Source organism: Colius striatus, chromosome 1 (genome assembly GCF_028858725.1).
Source record: "Colius striatus isolate bColStr4 chromosome 1, bColStr4.1.hap1, whole genome shotgun sequence".
Classification (NCBI taxonomy): domain Eukaryota; kingdom Metazoa; phylum Chordata; class Aves; order Coliiformes; family Coliidae; genus Colius; species Colius striatus.
Window position 1 is genome coordinate 85,187,600 of NC_084759.1, and position 23,261 is coordinate 85,210,860.

Consider the following 23,261-nt stretch of genomic DNA (forward strand, 5'->3'; position numbering starts at 1 on the left):
TCTAATTTCACACTTTGATATCAGAAATATATTAACTTCAAAAAAGGTAATAAATGCAAATCTGTCATTAAACCACATAATTAAAGTTCTTCTTCAAAGCACTCTTGCTATGTTTATTCAATGAATCATAATGATATACAGTACAACTAAATCCTCATTGATTTATAATAACAACTTTCAATTGTTAAATATGTCTGTTATTTAATACATCATCAAGTATAAATAAAAAATGCAGCAATTTGCTATTTATTTTTAATATAAATGCATTTTTATATTTTTATTATATTTTTTGCTCAGTGATTAACATAGAAAATCCCTGAAAGTTGTTTTTGTTGGTATATGCATGTGTTCAAATGAATAGTTTGAATTTTCATTTCTCCTTCATATTTTAAAGTTTTGCACAAACAATTAATTAATCCTCACAACATCCCTGTGAGGTAGGTAGTTAGGTTGTGTCGTAAAAGAAAAAAAGGACTTAAAAGAAATTCACTGATTCAGCAATTCACAGTAATTTCAGCCCTTAAAATATACTGCCTCTCAACAGTTTCAGTAGCTTCTGTAAAACTTCTGAAATATTTCATATGACTATCTCCTTGGTCATCATCAACTGAGCAAGGTATTATTCATGAGAAATCAGAAGAACACAGTAATTAGCCTATAAACATGTAAATTGAATAACGACCACAGTCCCCAGATTTATACTAACAAGTAGTTTCTGTCATGAAATATTTGATAATATTTAAAAATTTAACCATTACAAGGATAGAAATATATTCTATAAATACATATTTTAACAATAGAAATTCATGCAATGGTTTTAAAAATTCACTGACTATTCCTTTGACAGATTCAAAAGCACATGTATCTGCCTTTACATATTTTAAAGAAAAAGATACTAACATATAGTTTTATTGAGTTGCTAGCAAACCTGTATAATGGATATACTCATCCTCTGTCATGGTAGGTGGTGAGTGACTTTAATAAAAAGCACATTCACAGCAGAATATTTTTATATAAATTGCATGCACATTCTTGTTTCTTACTTGCTTATCAAAGGAACAAATATATTTATTATTAAAAAAAGACTCATTTACAAGACAGAGTGATTCCTACTCTAGTTCCATGTCAATATAAACGATTTGGAACTGATTACATTCATCAAGTTTAATATAAACCACGGTAATCAGAAAAAAGTAATCAGATGGAACAAGATTTAATAACATACAAACCAAAGTTAATGTTTCTCTGATCATTTCCATTAACTGCATAGCTATCCCAATTACTATTTCTATATACATTGTGTAACTTCATAATAAAAAAGTTAAAAAAATACAATACACTCAGTACATTAAAGAGAGGGCTGTATTGACCAAAAGGTTATACATTATTACTGGTATTTTGAACCTTTTTTAAAAAACATAGTCCATCTGACAACAATTAGAAATAACACTTCATGTATTTAAATTTTCATTATCCTAACAATATGTTCCCTCTGAAATCTAGATGCATTAAAAAATAAATAAATAAAAACATATTGTTTTGAAACACGCCTTTACAACTAGCACTAGTACAGAAAAGCATATAGGGCAACAACTTCCTTGAGATCAAATCTTATCTTTCTTCATATAATATCAAAAGCCCAGAAGATAATGAGCAGATTAGTAGGATTGGAGAGGAAAAAGTGCCATTTAAGAGCAAAAGTAATCTCTGGTTACCTTCTAAATGGGTAATATCCAATGTGTATTTTGGTCAGAAACCTGTAATATTGAGTTTATTTTCTTTTTATTTATCCAGTTATTACAGCATATATAAACCAATAAGATTAACCGTATTTTATATACAACTAAATAACTCTAAATAGGAAGATGTTGTGTTGGTTCATAGAATTGCATTTGCATCACATCAAATTTAAAAGCACACTTTCTTGCAAAAACACCTTTGAGAATTCAAGCATTTGAATTCATGAAGAAGAGGCCATGTATATATAGCTTCATAAGAATTTTTTTAACTCTTCCTAAAGTGTGTATAACATGTATGGACAAATTAAAAAAAACTAATAAAAACGGGCATGGGATGGGTAGTTTGAAAAAGACAATTTTTGTGTTTTACACATTTACTTTACAAAGGCATGGCAGATGCGTGGCAAACTGACATTTTTAAACTGGAAAACATTATGGAAAATTAATGAAGCAACAGAAAGAAACACGAACTCTTCATTGCTGAGTTTTTGTAATTTTTAACTGATTTAAGGGAAATTTTAAGACCGAAGAAGAAAATTATTGTATTAGAATATAAACATTCCCTCCCTTGCAGATAATAGTCTTTTTCTTATTAATATTGGTAGAGTTGACATTGACCCTGAAGCTCTCATTGTTAGTAGGATGCTGTTAGTAGTAGCAGTTGCAAACATATGGGTTTGCCAGTAACAACTCACAATTTGTGCATAGTTGAGTCTTCGAAACTGAGCAAATTTGCTCTCAAAATCTTGCCAGCGCTTGCTGAGCTGTATCAGGGTTGGCTCCACTGCTTTTGCAGCCCCATCCTTAGACAAGCGTTCAGCCTGCCTGTGCACCGCATTCAGATCTTCCTTCTTCTTCTCCAATTCTCCATCAATCTCCTAGTGAGCAAAACCAATACAGGGCCCAGGACAGTTAGCTAACTAGATCAATCAACTTAAAATTAGCAAAATACTTCTGTCAGAAATTCCATTTTATTGTTACAATTAAAATTTACATCTATTTCATGTCTTATTTTACATTTAAGAAAGCAAAAATTAAGAACCTCTCAGAGATTAGCTGTAGACATACTAACAGCTAGTACACACTGAAAACTAGTTAGCAAAGGCCAACAGTTTCTGTTCCACAGTCTTGCTAGTACACTGTGATGGGCAATTGGAGAAATTCTTTTCTCAAAACGAGTCAGCATATTCAGGACAAATCGTGTTTGAACAGCTTACAAATATATTCCCTAACTTCTATTTTACTCTGCGGGAAACTCAACAGAGAATGAAGCAAAGAAATATGATGCAAAATAAACTAAGAAAATCTTTGACAGTACGTAAATAAATCTATAGACTTTGACAGTGACATATGAATATGTTCTGATGAAAATGAATGTGCTAACATGAGATAGAGGTCATCCGTATATCGGTAAGTCATTTGTTCATCTGGAACAAAGATACATAAAATCAATTACAATTTTTACTAAAAAACATTAGATGCTTCTTAATACATTGCACACTTTCTATATTATTGACAAAAAATATTTATTCTGTTTCAAATTATTTATGTAATATACTGTATAACAAACAAGTACAAGATATATTACAACAAAGAAATATCAGTTTGAACAGAGGTAATTAGAGTTTGTTTTACTATAAATAGAAAAAAATTAAACTGATAATATTCTGTATCTATTGGCATATTTATTGCACTTGCTGCCTGTTATATTGATAAACTCACTCAAAGAGATCTACCATTGCCATCTGACAAAAACATTACCTTTAGCTTCTGTTCATCTTTGTGGTCTGGTAGACTGGCTAATTTTTTCTCAATGTCATCCAGCCATGTCATTAGGTCATCAGCCTGCCTCTTGTACTGATACCATTGATGAGAAATCTCTAAAGCCTTTTTTCTTCTTTGAGATCTCAAGTCCTGTTCATAGTGCAGACATTATTAGAATACGAATTAAAGGCTTATAAAATTGGAAATGGCATGTGTGCACATTGAAGAGAAAAAAGATGTGCAAGGCCACTATTTTTTGTAAGTACGTGTTGATATTATATCAAGTTTGTAAGTATCTCAACACAGCATATTTTCTTCAGTTTAACAGCATGTAAGTAACTGTACAGAGCATATTTTCATCAATTTAACATATTACTTTTTCTTTTAAAGAAGGTTGTCTAATTTAGGATTGTTCATATGTTTGAATAAACCACTGAGACACTCACCAATATTCAGAGAAGTTAAGACTCATCCTTAAGTGTTGATATTTATCTAAAATGCTTCTGTTCAGAATACTTACTGGACAGATGGAAACATGGTCCACTTAGTATCTAGCCATAAGTGGGCTTTCTTATGTTTTGTAGTGTCCTGTGAAATTCTAGCCTGCATGCAAACTTTGTAGCTATTCAAAGCAAAATTATTTCAATGCAGAACTGTATGCAAAGTCAGGTTTCCTTTTTCTAAAATAGATACCATTTACATAACAAATGTCTTATGCTTATTATTTGGCTTTATAAGAGTATTAAAACTTTTCTTTAACAGGAGAGTTAAATAAAAATTGGTTATTTCATATAAATGCTACTAAATGTACTTGTATTTGCTTTAACTGCTTAACTTCACTCATATAGAATTCAGAAAATATTTCCATTAATATAACTTCTTATGAAGAAGTAAATTAAAAAATTATTGGTACGTTTTATACAAAAATACTTAAGATTAATTTGCCTCAGCTGTTCTTGGATTTTATTTGACAAGATTGAATGCCTTAACTGAGTCATCTAAAGGAAAATCAATCACACTATTCCATAAAAAGAGCCAGTAAGTATCTGGTCAATAGTGTACCTCTAGAAACACTTTTCTTGTTTCTCCTCCATAAGAATCACTAATTACTTTCATTTAAATTGGAACAGTCAAAGATACACCTAATAGATTTTCTGTTTCTTATAAATGTGGACAAACAATGGTATATTCCAGCTGTTCTTTTACTGAATTCAAACATCTGCAAAATTCTAAATAATAGAATGAAATCCACAGGAAAGAAAAGATGTTGCTTAAAAATACGCAATAATAAAATGCAACCATGCCATGTTCCTAAACAAAGAACAACTTAATGAAAATTATCCAAAGAAAGAAAAATTCTTATTGCCAGTTTAATGAAAAATTCTTCCATAGCAGTCAGAGCCTACAGGTCCAGGTATGTGACCAAGATTACTTTCCAGCTGTAAGATTCTTTCTTTCCTCAGTTTTATTTTTCCATGAAAAAATTACACTTCTAATTGTGACTATTAGCTAGTCCAAATAGGTCTCACTGTGGATGTTTTTCAGTCTCTTACCTGTTAGGCCTATTGGTACTATCAATCACCCTCCTCTAAAGGGGCTGTAAACACTTTTCCCCCTGAAGTACACAGCATATAATTATTTAAATAAAACAACTTACTAATTGATAGAATTATGTTATACAACTGAAAATACAAGTTTATGAGAATTGATTCTATCTAAGGTCTTGACTGCTGTTGGAGAAACATAAAACATGCATAATGTGTTAAAAAAGGAATTACTAAAAAAAAAAATCATTGTTTTCCAACTGTCAATCACATAGTTGTAACACTGAGGACAAAATTGTACTTGTTAAGCTGAAGATTTAAAGTGTCTTTTCCAAAGCATCAGGAGAAGTATGCAAAATATATGTTTATAGCCAAACAGTTTTAAATTACTCATCTCTCAACTGTATTGAAGGTTCATATAACAGAACTATGCCCTGAAATGAAGAAAAAAATGATTTTAGTAGCATGTGTTTTTAATTGTAGCTCCTATACCTTGAGAGCATTATGTTTAGTCTGCAACAGCTGTTGTTTTATCTTTATCTCTTCCCGTTTTCTCTCATCTGTGACTCTCTTTTGAAGCCTGTTGCCCCTTTGCAGCAATTCTTTCACTGTGCTCTCCTCATCTTCACTCTGATTTAAAAAAAAAAGAAAAAAACCAAGTATAATGGGCATTTTAATTTTATTATTACTTAATTACTAGGAAATAAAGACATACAGAACTACATTTCCTCTGCTAAGGTAATAATCTTAACAGCTACTTGCAGTTCTATAGTGAAAACTGAATAAGCTTTACTAGCTTTCTTCAATACATATAGACACATGAGAGGTACAAGTAAAGTATCACTTGAAAGCCTACAGATGACTGATATTGGATTTTATGCAGCATCCAGGATAACAGAATGAAAACACTTAAAGCAAAAAAAAAAAAAAAAAAGTAAAATATATTTCACTTTAAAACAAAAAGTATAGATATATTTAACATATTTACATCACCATCAGTAGTCACTGAAACTGCCAGTATGCAAGAAGGTCATGTAATTCCTGATCATTTAATGTACCAACACAACAGCTACTGTACTACAATAGCTAATGTACCAGTAAAAGAGCTATTCTGGCAAGGGAAATTATGCCACTAAGCACATTTTACATACAAGTTGAATCAATTCCACAGCTTCTATGAGTGTATTTCTTGAACCACACTAAACATTTTATGCAAACAAAGGGAACAAAATACACTCAAGTGGTCAAAACAACCCCATCAAATTTGATTAACTTAGAATTTATCACTGTAGTACATGAATTAAATTTTACTTATTAAATAAACAAAAGAAAGAAAAATGGTGCCATAAATATTGATATAAAATAGTTATTTCTGAATAATTCCTTAAAAGGAAAAAATATTGTATCTTTATATTGCTTGTGAAGAAATAAATATTTGATCTTGCTGAGGACTCACAAAGAGAGGGTCCTAAAGACAAATCTGTTACTGTCCAGTCAAGAAATGTCATCCCTTTGAAAATCACTCTAGAGAAAACACACCTAAATGGCAACAGTAGCAAAGAACAGTCGCATTCTACTTCTCTTTTTTTTGATTCCTTTCCTTTCCCCTGACAATGCTATGTATAAACAATTTTACTAGTTGTGAACAGAAAACCTGAGTATACTATAGACACAACCACTTACAATAACTGGTATAATCAGATTCATTAAGAACTAATTGGCAGGTGGCATTTTTTCAACAATCACTGCCTAGAATTTGTTTTTGATGAATGTCTTCTACTATATTGCGTGTTTATAGATACATCATCCTGGGTTTTCTTGGTCTTTAGACTTATACAGAGCTTTAACATTCATTCCCAATTCTATAATATTGCTGGTACTAGTATTGGACCCATAGATAATATTCTTGTTTACCTTATTTCATTCAAAAAGGAAAAAAGATTTTCTTATAAACTAACAATTAACTTGCCACTAAAACTTTTAGTTAATGCTAACTTGAGACTTTTGATTTTATTATACATTAGCACAGAAAAATTTTGTCCAAGTTATATCTAAAGATTTTAACACAAATATGGAAGTTTCACTTTGTTTTTTTTCATCTCTCTGCCTACTTCATTCAGACTTCCATTTCAGCCAAATTACCGTATCTTTATTGAAGTCCTCCTCTTTCAGATTAACCCCCTGCTGAATTTCAACCTCCAGTGGTTCAAGCATTTTTTGTATATCGAAGTCAAATTGCTCCAATTCCTTCAAAGGAATGAAGGGCTATGGGAGAAATACACAGATTACTTATTTAAATCACATACTCAATAGTTTTATTAGAAACATAAATGGAGACATCTGTTCTATCCCCTATTGCTAAAACAATGGTAGGCTTTCCACTGTGTGGAAAAATGTCTACACCATACTACACAAAGTACCCAAAATATGAGTGAAGATAGGTATTTAAGAATACTGTAGAATTTCCAAATAATTAAACACAACAATTCTATGGTGAGTGATTAAAAAAAAAAAAAATATTATATTCTCACATTTGTGTGTAAGAACAAGTTTAGACAAACAGTATTAACATAATGATTTCCCTATGCATCCCTATGTATGTTGACACTACTTAGTTAAATCTGGTTTGTCAGAAATCACTCACAGAGCAACAAGCAATCCATTCAGATGACAAACCACCTACTACTACCAAATGAGTTATGATCATTTCTTTCGGTGTTTGAAATGATTGCTTTCTCACAATGCATGGTAAAAATGTCAGATGAATTATACAAACTAAAAGAGCTAATCTTTGTGTAAGAGATTCCCCTATAATGTTTTGTAGCATATAAAAACCCAAAAAACTTCATTAAAAGAGCTTGTGTATCAAAAAAGCCTCAAAAAAATGCAGGTCAAAAAATCTTTCAATTAAACAAAATAGACACAATTCCTTCAAAATGCATCACAGTGTAATTATGGTGCTGTAAACTGTGAAAAAAGTGCCACCAATTCACAATACACCACTCTACCTACATGATATCTGAGTGTCTGTGGATGTTTAAAAGGTCAAAATTTCAAGTGCAAGAACAAGCAACAAATCCTTCATGTTCTTGCATAAAATTTAATTTAAAGATAATTTATGATGTATGATGTTCTAGGAACTCTTGGACGTACATCTATCTTCTTGCTAGACATAAGCACATTATATGCTAGTCAGTTCTTTTTTACTCTTCCCTCCAGTACAATTGGTATTTATTATAAAGGAAAAGTTTGTAATGAAGATGGTAACAATCAAAGTTAATAACACTCTGTTCTCAGTTGTTCCATAGATGACCTGGACAAAATACGGTAAAAATACCTTATTTATGTCTGGTTGATTGTTTTAATGACAAGGATGTTGTGTACTTCTGGACTTTGGAAATATATAATTATAGCGAATAATACTGTGCTCACAAATTTTCACCAAGATGCTCAGAATTACACTTAGCAAGTACTTCAACTGAGATAGAAATTACACCAAACTACATAGTAATTTCTTCTTAAATACTCTGAAAATGTCTTCAAAATACTTAAATCTCACTAAAATACAAATCAACTATTTAAAGCTGTAATATAAAATTGCTAATCTCTAACAAATGCTAAAAACAAAAAAAAAACCCCCAGGAAAATGCAAGGAAAAATACTAAGTGAAATTATAATAATTGAACGAGGTTCAAAGACCATTTGAAAATGGTAAATCTCACTTTACTAGTACTCTATGATAACTTTGTTAATTCAGGACAGAACAATTATGTACATCGTAGGTCATTTCTTATTTATGTCACTGTTGTAAAGATAGTTGTTAGTATTTTTTAAAATATAGATAATTTGAAAACAGATGAGGATTGAAAACAGATTATGAGAGTTTACTGTCCTCTTGAATTAAATTTTAAACCTGTTATTCACTGAGTGAATAATTTTACCTAAGTAGGAAAAAAAATCCCCAACAAACAGGAAACATAATACCCCATATATACCCCAAAATATTAAAATTATAGCATAATATCCCAATATACCCCAAAACAGGAAGCATAGTACCACCTCTTAAGAATAGTAATTTTTTCAGCCCACAAATCTGAAATCATGACTAAGGGAAGTGCATTTACCTGTATTATACCAGTGGACAAAATGAGGCACTCAGCAATTTAGTTCTTTACCCAAATGCATACATCTAAGTTTTTGCGTCTCTGTATTACTTATTACTACAGATATTCTTTTTGAATCATACCCTAGCTGTTCATTCCCCAAAATTCTGGAAAATGTTCTTTAAACTCTAATTTCTCATTAAAATTATATGCTGTAGTAATTCCTCTTGTTTTGCTATGTACATAGTGTATAAAGCTTAGCAAGGCAGTACCATTCCTGGTCATCTTGCCTATAAATCATAAATGTAAAAAGACCTAAGAGAGAAGGTTTCCAGGTGGAAAATGTTTGCAGGCTATGTTCTGAAGACATTTCATCTTGATAAGCATCTTTTCCCCTTTCTTTGAGTGAACTCACAACATGTCATTCAAACAGTTAATTCATGGCAAACTATCCACAGGCAGTTCCATTTTCCCTAGGATAAGCAATAATTTTACACAACCCAACCAAAATCTGTATCAGCCCTGCATGCTTATAGCATTCTGGAAGTGCAAGGTAAAACCGAGAAGGAAAACAGATTATCTCCAGAAAATCTGCAGATAGCAGATTTTCAGAATAAATGCATTATGCAACACAGTTGCTTGGGCTTTGTGCCAAGATGTTTCCTGTCTACAGTTTGCACTTGTGTAAGAAGGAAGTGACAAGCACACTGGAACAGCTGAAGTACTATTGATGGCCAATAGCAAAAAAACAGGTAACCTTTATTCACAGGACATATTATTTTCTATTCCAAAAATGAAACCTAAATAAACTCAAAAAATTCATGAAAGCCATGTCTCTTTGCTTATTTGTTTATTTCCAAAGCTTACTTCCTTTTCTGCCACTGATCCTTTATGCATTCATTTCCAGTGGTATTACATACCCAGCAAAAATAGTTAAAATCAGGATCCATACATTCCCATTCTCTTACATACCAGCTGGCATGACTGTCTGCTGTAATCTCATGAACAGCGTTCCATAATAAAGGCAGAAAATAGAGGTGGAAAGTAGATGGCTTATGTCCCTCCTCATTTCAATTCAGAAGTCACAATTTGGCTAAAACCTATCTAATCCATACTAAATTCAGAATTCAGTCAAACTTAAGTGTATAGATAAAGTAGTTGACATGTAATTGATATAATCTGTATTTATCTCTCTCTCAAACCTTGGTGACTCACAGTACTAATAAGAAAAAACAGAGTGCACTTAATGAAAAACTAGCCTTCAAATCCCCACAGGCTCTCTAGGGATGTTGTGGAATCTCCCTCTCCCAAGGTTTTCAAAACCCACTTGGATGTGTTCCTGTGCAACCTGATATAGGTGGACCTGCCTGAGAAGGGGGGTTGCACTAGATGATCTCTAGAAGTTCGTTTCAACCCCTACCGTTCTGTGATTCTGTGAAAAGCCAACGTATTTTAAGAAAAGGCTATTCATACTTTGAGAAGATTAATAATCTTGGTAATTACTAGATGTTTTTCATTCTTTATAAGTTAATAAACAACATTTTTTACATTCATATAAAGTCAATGTATACTTTTAATTGTGAAATAGTGAAAAAAACACTTTAATGACAAAAATCCCAAACCTTCACACTTAAAAAAAAAAAAAAATTCTTAGGATCGATAGTTTTTTTCCCATAAAAGCTTAGCATTTGGAGAAACTGCAGCCTGCAACATACTTGTAATTGTGCACCTTATATAAATACCATTTTGTATGTATCTCCATATGCAAGCAAGTCCTCCTACCTTTACACTCTTAATTCTTTGTGATAAAGTTGCAAATCGCTGGTTGAGCTCTGATAGTTTAGGCTCTATTACTTTCCTGCAGTGATCTCCACGGTTTGTCATCAAGTCTAACGCCTGGTCACGCACAGAGTCCACCTTTGGATGTATGTCATTCAGCTCAGCCTTTAAGCGCTACAGTCCGTGAGCAAGAGACAGGGCTTGAAGTTAGTAATAAATGCAAAGAGAGAAAGAGAGAGAGAGAGAGAAAGTGTGCAAAGGAATAGGGAGCAAAACCACAAAGCAAATTCAGATAACTTTGTATGTGTGTAAACTCAGTAGAAACACATTAGATAGCATTCCCACTCATATCCCTCAAACTTACAGCAGGAATGTATCTAGATGTTTGTTTTAATGTTTACTAGAGGAAATGACGGTGAACATCATTTCTATATTATTGAAGGCTTCTATCTGCAATAAAAAGATCCTTGGCATATTTCAGGATATGCTAAATTATTTTATGTTCCTAAAGCTAGGAAGAGATACTAAGTGATGTATTATGGAACTGGCTGTGTAGATGTTGTATTCATTACTGTTAATGCTGTAATTGAGGCAGGAAAAATCACCAGATGAAAGACAGTGGGTTTTTTTTTCCATAATATGTTAAAATTACATTAAAAAAAAAGAGTAAATACCTTTTTCTTATGCAATAGTAATCTTAATAATAGATCTCTGTACGGGCAGAGGCCGAAAAACATAGCCAGGCATTTCATAGTCTATATGAAATTCCTTTTACAATACAAATATATATATCCATATTGACGGAAAAATAGTTGATTCAGCTAGAAAAGTCTGTCCCATAATCCTGTTCACATCAATGCCCTGCCTTGGAATTTGTAAAGTTTTGCTTTAGTAAATGGTATTATGATAGTGTCAGAAATACAGTTTGATTTTGATCTGCAAACTGTTCCTCAAATAGTATTTACTGACAATTCACAAATATCTTGCAAGTTAGTTCTTCATCAGTTGATCAAAGGATGCAATAGGCCAAATAAAACCTTCTGATCAGTAACTAATTATTACACAGCTAGCTCACCATATAATAGTCTTATCTGTGGTGCTGGTTTGACATGAGTGCAAACTGTGTGTAGGATTAAGACAGTCATATCACATAGATACCAAAGATATCAGAAAAGTATCACAGAAAACAGAAAAGCAATTAAAAATGAAGAACACAGAAAAAAAAGTATTTTTTTTTAACCAGATATATTTAAGGAGTATTTTTCAGCAAACACAGGTTTATTAAGCTGCTCTTGTACTCACCAGAAAGTTTCCAAGACTTATAACAACATATCTGGTTTTATTTCTGTATTGATTTAACTTCTGTAATGTAGTGCAAACTTATTAAGTGATCTATAAGGTACCAGAAGGTAGCTTTATCACAGATAAATAAGAATGTTAATCAATTTGTGATACCTTTCAAAATACGCTATTTTTGATATTCCATTTTAGAACAAAAATAATGCTTTCCAGAAAATCACTTTTTTTTTACCTTAAGAATTTCCTCTTTTTGATGGGGTTTTTGTTTATCAGATTCATCCAACAGTATTTCAGCACGGTACATCCAAGTTGTGACATTAGCCACATTCTGATCAAAAGCCTCCATGTGCTTTTGATAATCCTGTATGTGGAAAAGGTAAATACTGCATACAAAAAAAGTAATCGAAACTGAAGTAACAGCTGTCATTATGCCAATTGTGGGCAAACATGCATACATTATGGCATTAAACTTGCTTATTTTACACAGTAACTACTTGTTTTGTGAAGGATAGAATCTGTCGTTTGTTTGCTCTCATTTTATATGTTAAATTTCTTTAAAAAGACATTCTAGGAAAGAGGGAGGCTTCTGAAGTGATAGGCAGGAAAGTGATAAAGTCACAGCAAGACGCAGGTGTCTGCAGTTCAGCCAGGCTACTGTGAGGAATAGGAAGTTGATAGCCAGACTTACTGGAGATGGAAAGAAGAGTTTCCCAAGAACCAGGTACGGAATTCATTTTGAAAAGCCACTAAGTCAATGTAAATTCAGATGGTAAGGATGCAGTTACAAATTCACAGTCAAGATTAGGAGTTTTGTATCTTAAACTGTTATTTGCATTTCATCTAACTTCTCTGCTTTGAGATTCTGCTTTTCAAAGATATTCTAGTTGGTATTCTGATAAATCTTTTCTCCTCTCCTTAATTTAAAAACATTTTGTCTTTGTTTTGCCAGATCATTAGAATGAGACCTATGCTTGTCCACACAATGCATATGTGTACCATACACAAGAGATCAAAGTTTTTACTAGTCCTTTTGGCCACCATTTCTATGTACCTTTAATTTACAGTTCATAAGTCAATAAAAAACAATTCCTTCTATCTTGTTTTTATCATGGCTTCTAGTAAATATTAACAAAACATTCCAAAGCAAAGACAGAATGCAGAGGACTACGTAACTATACCAAGTCTATTAACTCCATTATGTTTCTTATGACCAGTTCCACATTGAAGCTGAGCACCTATGTCATACTGAACAAAATACTTAAGTTTTACAGATAGAATTGAAACAACCAGATGCTTTCACTTGTATACTGCACGCAGCCAAAGAACCCTTGTAGCGATGCTATATATTCATTGCAGAAGCATTCACAATGTAGCCTCACAAAAACTCTAGTGGACCCCTAATGCATCAGGCTCTGAAAAGTCATAATAAAAGCTAATACTTCAGTTTCTCCAGATTGAAACTTCATTCCTATGATCTCAGCTACTGAAACATCATCCAAGTTTTCTCAAAGCATTCTGTCAGTCCAATGGTTAAAATCTTTCTGTGTTTAAGGGTTGAAGCTGTCATCTCTTCATGAAAGAATGATTTTAAGGGAGAATATAGTTATGTGGCTACTAGAGGCCTGAAGCATCTTTGGCTGAGGCTCTTGAATCTGTATTAACTGTGCATTAGGGACTTTACTTTCAACCAGGCTTATCCTCTTAAGCTATTATCCACCACCAAAATATGCACTATAAAACTATACAAAGGAGGATCTTGCAATTCCAAAAAGACCAGACCATAGTCCTTTAGCACATCAGGTGTGCAACCTGAGCAGAGCTTCTGATTTAGTTGCCTCTGAAATTATGCTCGTTCACATACACCAAAGCTATCCTTGTAGACCAAACCAACATGCAAGTTGGGACCTACTTTCCAACTACACTATTGCAAACACAAATGCTAATGTAGCCAAGAAGCAGCTGAGGTTGCTGGCATCAATATCAAGGTTTACTCAACTTATCTGACTATTTTTTATTGCTACTAGTATTTGAGTAGCCTAGGTCCTTAGGGAGAAACTGTATTTCATACATTAGGAAAAAAAACTAAACCACAAAACACTTCAGGAACTACTGAGGCAGACAGGAATGGGAAGCACTAACAATCAAGACTCCACAGAGAAATAACTCTGTAAGCAGTCTTATTCTCAAAAAAATATATATACTAAACAACAATGAACCTGATTGTCTGTGGACCTATGTATTCAATAAGCAAAGCCCAAAGCACCAGAAAAAGCACTCTGATAAGGCTCAGCACCAACATCTCTGTGTTAACTAATGCATTTTCCTTACCAATAACAGATTGAACCATTCCTCAGCGCGTGAAGTTACTGCTATCCAATTACTGTTCAGGAGAGTTAGTTTATCCTCCACTAGACTTTCCTGTCCCTTCAGCACGGTCTTCAAATTCTCTCCTAAATCACTGATGCTCTTAAGATGGACTTGGCGTTTCTCAATCTCCTTCTGTGTTGCCTACATGAGCAGAGTAAAAAATAAAAGTACAGGAAATTAAAAAATCTCCACACTAATAACATGAAATATTGCAACAGTCAGTAAGATCATTAAAAGAATGGTTTCTAAAATCTGTTAGTTTTTTGAAGAACAAGTTACAATATTCGGTAAATTGGTCTTTACCTTTCTCTGTATGTTTTTGGGAAGTAGAAGAGCTTATTTCAAAATTAAGGGAAAAAGAACAACCTTGATGGATTTCAACTCGCTTCTGGTTGCCTTAAAATCAGATTGCATTTCAGTTGTTTATTTGAAAATATGTCAGAAACATGTAGAAGTTTAATTTAACTACAGAATCAAAAGTATTAGTTATGTAATTTAAGAATTACATTTAAAATATCCACTGCCTTAAAAACGACAAACCTCAAAATCCCATAAACATCAAAATGAGTAAAATATAAAACTTTGACAAATAAAGTGGTGAAAGTATTTCTATAAGGACTAGGTGATTGACACTTTTTTATTTTGTTTATCAAGACGAAACTATGTAAAAATAAATAAAATACATAAACATGTTAAAAGTTGAGAAGAAGCTAATCTTCCGATGCATTATCACATGGCACTTTGAGGTGACATAAATATGTAGATAATAGGTTGAACTAAGCATCATAATACCCAGAACTCTGTTGCAGCTGTGAAGATATGTCAGCAATATGCAACAGTGTTTTAAAGAAAAATTACTACATTAATTTTTTTTTCCCCTTAGGAGTAGTTTATTTATTTATAAACCAAAACTTTCATTAAGTGCATTATCTGTTGGAAGACAAAGGTTCCGTAAACACTCTCAGGAAAGATAGTTCCATTAAAATGTGTACACATATCACATTAAATAGATATGTGTGTGTGTATCTCTACAGATATGTAATTTCTTCCCTACATATGTCCCATTTAGGATCCCATCTCCTCGCAGATACAGGAGTTAAAGATGATGGAAGACTCTCCATTGAAATTGCTGTTCAAATTTCTCTTAGAATTCTGAAAAGTGTCTTTGGAAGAAGTTCCTGTACTCTCACTTCTTTGAAGTACCAGTTACAGCTATTTGGTACAGGATACTTCAATGGAAATTCTTTGACCCAAAAAATTCGTTTGTATTTCACTGAATGAAATCTTTCCTTAGCTTTTAAAGGAAATATTATTCTTTTTTCTCACATGTTTCTCTGAAAAAATGTTGTTAGCGTGCCTTAATCAAAACTCAGAGATCACATTATCATGGAACCTTGTGGCACCTCCAGGACCTGAACATTTCCAAGAGAAATTGAATCTAGATTCCCAGCACCCAGAAAATTAAAGCAATCAGATAGATCCTTCTCTGTTAAAACTCTGCATGGAGAGCATGACTGAGGAGACCAGTTTCTAACCTCCATCCTGGTAACCCTAGAAGAAGGAGAGGGAGAGCTAAGACCAGCTGAGCTTCCCTTTTATCAGTCCCTACCATTGAAACCTCAGGAAAGAAGTGGTAGTAAAAAAATAAAAGTTTTATTTAAGAAAAACAACTTCAAGTAGCTTGAAGTCAGGTTGCTCTACAGTGTTGAAAGGCATGATGACAAGCTTTATCGAAAATTCATAAGAGGTCTGCAGTTGCATACAATACTATTTTTCCTATTTTCTCCTATATTACATATGGATCTATAGAATGACAGGATGAATCATGTTAGAATAAATAAATGCAGTTCTCTGTGGAGCCATGTAGACTTTGAATGGCATACTCTATCTTTCAGTTCACTAGCAAATACTTACAAACTCTGTTGATTCATAAGGAAGTGAAAATCATAACCCCTCCTTCACATTAGTAAATACTAACTAAGAATTAATCGCGTTTGAAAACAGAAGCTACATAAGAATGACTTTTTCTGAGGACATGGTGCATATATCAAGCTGAACTGATAATGTTTTTTCAAACAAACCAGAATTGTGACTGTATACAGAAGAGAGTAATTCAGTTGTGATGGTCATTAAAATACGTGGATTAAAAGAATTAAAGAAATGATTTGAAGAAAAGTTTTGTATGTCTCCACACTGATTATATGCTGTGGATTACTCAGAAGGAATTTCTTTTCTCTAAAAGAAATCAGTTAGATGGCTCAACTCTCACAGGTGAGATTATAGAATTAATCAGAAGCTGACATTATGGCCTTCTCAGTGGCTGATTATACATACTTATTTGTTTATTCACAGCACATCTTTTATTTTTAATGCATTCCAGCCACTGACTATGAATCAGTTGACACAATTTTAAGATCATTTTCTTCTACTGATTCTACTGATAGGAAATATGTTGCTAAATGTGCTAGCTAATGTAATTCTAAGCACTTCAAGTCAAATTTATACTCATTGCTATTATACTCATTGCTAAAATATAACATTAAAGCACCGGCAGACTCATACTGCTAACAGTTGGAAGGGATACAGAACTTTTCCTGGTAATATCATCTGCCATTTCCTCTTTGAGAATATGATTTCCTGACAACCTAATTCTTATCAGGGCAGCTCCTGATTAAAAGACAAATAAAATCTACAATGATTAATGTCTTCAGTGATAACTATGTTCATTAAATCAGACTTCTAATTATAAATGGATTTTTAATATACACGTTTCATGAGTAGCTTTCCACTTGCATGTCATTTTCCCTATCTATTAGAACTGAATTAAAATGGGAAAATTTAGCTTGTTTCTACTGAGCAAAAAGGATTTATAGCCTTCAGTATATTGTCCATCTCATATCACGTAACTGAAACAAGTTTTTGTTCCAACTTTAGAAAAAATCTAGACATGAAAAAATAAATATCACATTTCCCTTTAAGTCTAGATTAATCCTATATTTCATTAACATAATTTCCTACTAAAGATGTACATTACTTTCTATTTCTAGGTGTTTATACCTTGAAGACAATGTTCCCATGTATGGATTTTTTAATTCTGAACTCTACAATTATCTTTGAAACACTCTGAGTTCTTTTCACTTTTAAGAAGTCCTGGGATTCCTAAAATTAATTAGAAATAAGTGCAGCAATAAATATAACTGCTTCCTCGTGCTGTAAAGAGAAAAGATTATGAGCTGTCTGCTTAGTTATATCGACAGCAGCACACATCCAATTTTCAGTTCATTTTCACTACTGAGTTCTCCCCTCTCCCCTTACATTTTCCATCTTAGTTCTCTGTAGATTTTCCTCACAACGGGAATCTGCTGGGCTTAATTCATCTCTCAGTACATTTCATTAGATCGGTTACTGTCTTTGGTGGCCCACTTACCTGCCCAAAGCTGCAACATTAATCAGATACCGTGAGGCCCTGGTTCTGGGGTATGAATTATTGATGCATGATTTTACACGATGCCTCAGTAAAAATAGGAATATCAATATTGTACTTATTTATGAAGTCCTCACAAGAAACTTAAAGTGTCCAGGACACACAGAGCAATTCCTCCCTCTTAGGGAGGGCAGATTCTTTTGGAAAAAGAACACATAATTTCTGCAAATACTTAAATTTAGAAGGCTAAGATCCGCCACCTATACTATCTGTTGGATTGATCAAAATTAAGTCTGCTTATATTTGTGTGAATAATGGTTTATATTTCCTAAACAGAATCTTAAAGGACTTCTGAAAGCTGCTCACTCCATACCTACATACTTCAACAAAAGGCAGCTGCTCTCATCCATCATTATTTGTCTATCCTTACTTAACTGATGAAATGATTGAAGGAGAAGAGCTGAGGGACTATATGAGATTAGACAGCAGTGAAGGCTTTGGGTGGGATTTGAAGCCAAAAATATGCTCTCTACCATTTTTTCCTGCAACTCTTTATGTACCAATTTCTTGAGAGAATTCAGAACAATTAATGGCATTGTTTAAGATTAATAGGTGGAGTGGCTTCCATTTGAACTATTTCTCAAGCTAACATTTCTTATTTCAATTAGGTCCCATTTATCATTTTTGATTGTCATAAGATAAAAATATATTGTACTTATTATAGAAAGTGCAAGACATAACAAGTACTTGCTACTGTGTAACTACACTGATCATCGGGCTTTATATTCTAATTATAGAACTTCTGAAGCATTAAGGTTCATATCTAACAATTAAATGATATTAAGGACAAATCTTTCTATTTAAACTGCTGTGAAGCAATATACATTCAGATTAACTTTCCTGAACATGCACGCAGGAACATATAGTATACATTTCTGTTTCAGTAGAACTCTACTTTGTAGTTTAACACCACCAAAGATTTTTTTTTAACATGACTGGGTAAATTGACTTAGTCAGGACCAGGCAAATGGACTGAGTACCTGGCAGGATAGTTTTAGGGCATCAAAACATTATGATTGTTTAACTAATCTCTTAAAAATCTGAATCTTGTCTTTTATTATGGGTATTAAGATCACAATATCAATCAAAAGTAATGAGAAGAACTACACAGATGTTATTGTAGTAAAAGCAGCAAGTGAAAATGAGAGAACATCAAGCTGCAGTGGGTTTTTTAAGGACGAAAGGTTTGATTTGAAAGTCAAAGCAGTGATAGTCAAAGCAAAAACTGTAAGATAATTATAGCAAAAGTTGATAGAAAAAGTTATATATTTTTAAGTTTTTAATATATATATATAATTTATATATATAAAAATAGATATATTTAATTAGTAAGGTTTTCCGTGTATTATTTGTGACTATTTCTTCAATTCATGATGAAAGAGGCAAAAAAAAAAAAAAAAACCATTGAGTTGAAGTAGTAAATTTTTGCACAAAAAACCCATACTGTTTAAGGTTTTCTTTGCTGTTTTGTTCTAAAATGCTATAGGAATATTCAAAATGCCGCTAGCTGCAAATAATTATTTGAAACTTTGAAGCACTGGAGAATGTTGAGCATAGTTTCTTGTGCACACAGCATAGGTTTTGGTGTGTGTGTACAATGAAGTCTTGGTTTGTGTATGTTCTGAGTTGCACTGGATATTTATTACATATACAGAACACAAACGAGATTATCTGCTGTTCAATGATAGTGTCCTAAGTCTTAATGTCACAGAGAGATACACAGTTTGATACAGAACTCTTGCATTTCTCAGTGACTGTGTGAGATGTTTATCTAAACTCTGGCCCATATAGGAATTTTGAGAAAAGTTTCTTTTTAGGCTTTGAGTTTTAACCTACAGTAAGACTTCAAGGTGAAGTCTTATGGAAGCAAGAAGGTCCAGAAGGAAAACAAATGATCTACAAAACAAAAAATCCCACGTCCTGGCTGCTATCTGAACATGTGGAATGTACAGTGTTCTGACATCCTTAATCTTTCATTGGCTGGAGCTGGTTAACTGTTTAATACTTTTCTAATCATGAGTCGAATGGGATGAGAGAGATCTCTATTTACATAGATGGTGGATGGATAATTTATAGTACTCCAAAAGTGAAATTCTAATTTTAAATTAACCTCAGTGAAGATTACTGCAATATGAAGGTGAGTTGTGCTATTGATATAGGCAGAGAAGAGACAGTTTAAACTTTTCTGTGTATTAATGTTAGGGTGAGATATTGGCATAACACTTACAAAGTTTCACTAAATAAAACACCAGAATTTTTATTCTCTTTCTTTATTAAGACAAAAATCTCTTCCTGTGATATGCATTAACTGAGATATATAAAGACGGAGTGTATGTTACATTGTTACCTTGCCCCAGGCAATTTCCGCATCCAAATTGCTAGGCATCCCCTGTACAGCTGATCTCTTTGTCAATTCTGCATCTGTCGCTGCAAGCCATTCTGTCATAGAATTAATTTCTTTTCGCAGCTTCCGGGACAATTTCAAGCACTTTTCTAATTCTTGTTTTTTTTCTGTCACCTGCAGGAAGAAAACATCTGTTTTGTAACCCTTCAGTCAAACAGGTTTAATGATTTTTATATACCATTTTATACGCCACTATTTAATACAAGCTTAACTTGCATTTTCCCAAGCCAATTTGCACTTTCTTGCAAAGCTTAACTTGCCTTAGTTCTCTCAATATCTTTAATTTTGCCGCTAGAATGCACATATCTACAAAAAATCTCCGAAAACATGAATAAAGACACACTGAGTTTGCACTCACAACAACCTCTGCAAATCTCCTCTTCCATTTTGAAGTCATGCACAGCAAACTAATTTGAAACAACTGAATTACAAACTTTCCTTGAGACATAAAATAGATCCCTCAGAGTATTTTTTCACATAGATGGCCATATAGTGATATTCAATCCTCAATGTTTTTCTACCTAGCTACATAAAACACTGAAGAAAAAAAATCTCTGCCAAAGTAACACCAAAATCTTTAAACAGAAAAGTCACAGAATGATATCAAACTAAGGCAGTACAGTTAACTTTTTTTTTGTTTAACTTGCTGAATGTTTTGGACATGAATTACTATGAGTAATCTCTTTTAAGTATTTTACATGTTACTTGGAAGGAAGGCTGAGTATGTTGTCTTGACTGTCATGCAGTGTGTTTTAATGTAACCTGTAGGAATATGTGAGATATAATCTTCCCTGTGTGCCCCTGAGCTTATTAAGGGAGAGAGAGGAAAGAATCTACATACTTAGTAGAGAGGTAGATAGGAAGATATCTGAGATGGGAACCTACACTGCAATAGACATTAGGCAACTAACAGAAAAAAAAAAAAATCATAAATTATATTGTGTTGATGTTTAAAGAAATCAGATAAAAGAAGGTGGATTAAAAGTATTCTGTAGATCACTAATACTTAAAAGAAATTACTAATTACCTTGTACGTCAACTAATAATCAAATGAGATTGTGGTGACTGATTTTTAAGTATTTTAAATAGAATTTTAAAAATATCTACAATAGTGTCAGGTATCCAAAACTGATATCATTATCTCTTAAAATTATTTTGGGGTTTGACACTGTTAGAGTACAAGCAGTAGCACAGTGTTAAAATTGATTCCTAGTTCTACTACCAAGAAGAGTTTGAGGTTTTAAAATGTAATATAATGTTATGGCTTTTGCTAACTTTGAGTAAACAGATCAGATTTGCCCAGGGAATAAGCAATAAAGTGTCCCTGCCCATATATTTCCACTCTGTAAAGGATTACTAATAAAATCTCAGAACATTTCTTCTTCAGTGAATATGCTTTATGTGCTTCCTTGTATGTCAAATTTATTAAATGAGACCTCAGAAACTAGAGCCAGGCCAAGAGGTAGTTCTCTAAGAAGGATTATAAAACTTAGCCTTATACAGCTTCATTCTCACATGGAGCCAGGAATTCATACATGTTTTTCACCTCTTCTGATGAGAAGTATTACTCACTGTAAATAACTATGTGCAGGTATTTAGCAAGTAATACAATGCAAAGTGTATTATCCTAAGCATGATTGCCCATGTAAGAATTCTAAATTAAGTTAGTGATACATATCCATCAAAGAAAGAATATTTATGTTGCTGTGTACATCTCTAAATTCTGTATATATCAGTTACACCACACTAGTTCCATATACATTGTATATATCCAGAGTTTACTGACTAGTTTCCAAATGTAAAGATGTATTTCTAAGGAAAAATAGGAAACAGTGCCCTCTAAAGTCCTTCTGTATCATAGTCTCAGATGCAACATCTCAAGAAAGTTTCTCTATATTTTTAAGCTATATTAGCTACTTGCAGGAATTGTTGGATGTAATAAATAAAAGTAAAATGAGAAAATCGGGGATTTAAAGAAAAGCAAAGGGGTTTTTATACCTTTGGCAGCCAAAAAATCCCATGCAGCTGCATGACTGTGAGGAAAGACCTGACCTTGCAGTAATAGCTCCTACTTCATGCAATGCCTTTAGAAGACTCGGAACAACATCTTCAGTGATACTTTCTTTTAGAGTCCAGATCCCCATTCTGATAAATTACAACAGATTTGACACAAGTATGCTAAAGACCCTAGCTAACAACCACTCACAACTAACAAACGACCTAAGCATTAATACAGCTGTTTGAGTGTGTATCTATATAAGATTGTGTCAGATAGACAGAGAAAATTGACAAGTGAACGCCTAAGCTATAGCATCAGCATGGAATAGGTATCATAAATGCAACCACTACACCAGGATATTCAAACGACATTTTGTTTTCTGTCAATTTCATCTCAAACCTATTTACACTGAGGCCCCCGCTAAAGTTTCCAAATGATTGTTCACACTTTTAAACGTATTTGAAAGCATATTTTAAAGCATATTCAAAGATCTGAAGAGACAAAATTCATTCCTAGAGCAAACAGTTTGAAGGTCTGCTACTACCTAAGCAAGTAGGACTATTCCCTGATATTTATATCCATACGTGTACTTGGGGGAGGAAAAAAAAAAGGGAATACATTTAAAAAGAAAAACAAAACACACCTTCTGCTTCTTCTTAAAGGTAAGACTTTCAGGGCTCAGATAGTCTAAAGCTATTATACATAAAATACATAGAAATAACAGATTATATACAGAAATTATAACAATTTTCCTGTCCATCTGAGAACACTACACTTCA

General features: G+C 32.9%; 1 protein-coding gene across 9 annotated transcripts in view; it reads right to left on the bottom strand.

Moving 5' to 3' along the window:
- Positions 1-23,261, bottom strand: part of DMD (dystrophin) — a 1,219,670-nt gene that overhangs the window by 621,660 nt on the left and 574,749 nt on the right. For 7 of the 9 annotated variants that reach the window (XM_061999868.1, XM_061999837.1, XM_061999862.1 and 4 more), the window contains exons 33-40: positions 20,427-20,597; positions 14,557-14,736; positions 12,461-12,589; positions 10,933-11,103; positions 7,190-7,312; positions 5,540-5,677; positions 3,501-3,653; positions 2,435-2,617 (exon numbers count right to left, since the gene is read on the bottom strand). In XM_061999868.1, the coding sequence (XP_061855852.1) occupies positions 2,435-2,617; positions 3,501-3,653; positions 5,540-5,677; positions 7,190-7,312; positions 10,933-11,103; positions 12,461-12,589; positions 14,557-14,736; positions 20,427-20,597 (1,248 nt within the window). The remainder of the gene's footprint in view (positions 1-2,434; positions 2,618-3,500; positions 3,654-5,539; positions 5,678-7,189; positions 7,313-10,932; positions 11,104-12,460; positions 12,590-14,556; positions 14,737-20,426; positions 20,598-23,261) is intronic. The other 2 variants (XM_061999885.1, XM_061999893.1) reach the window with 2 other exon arrangements.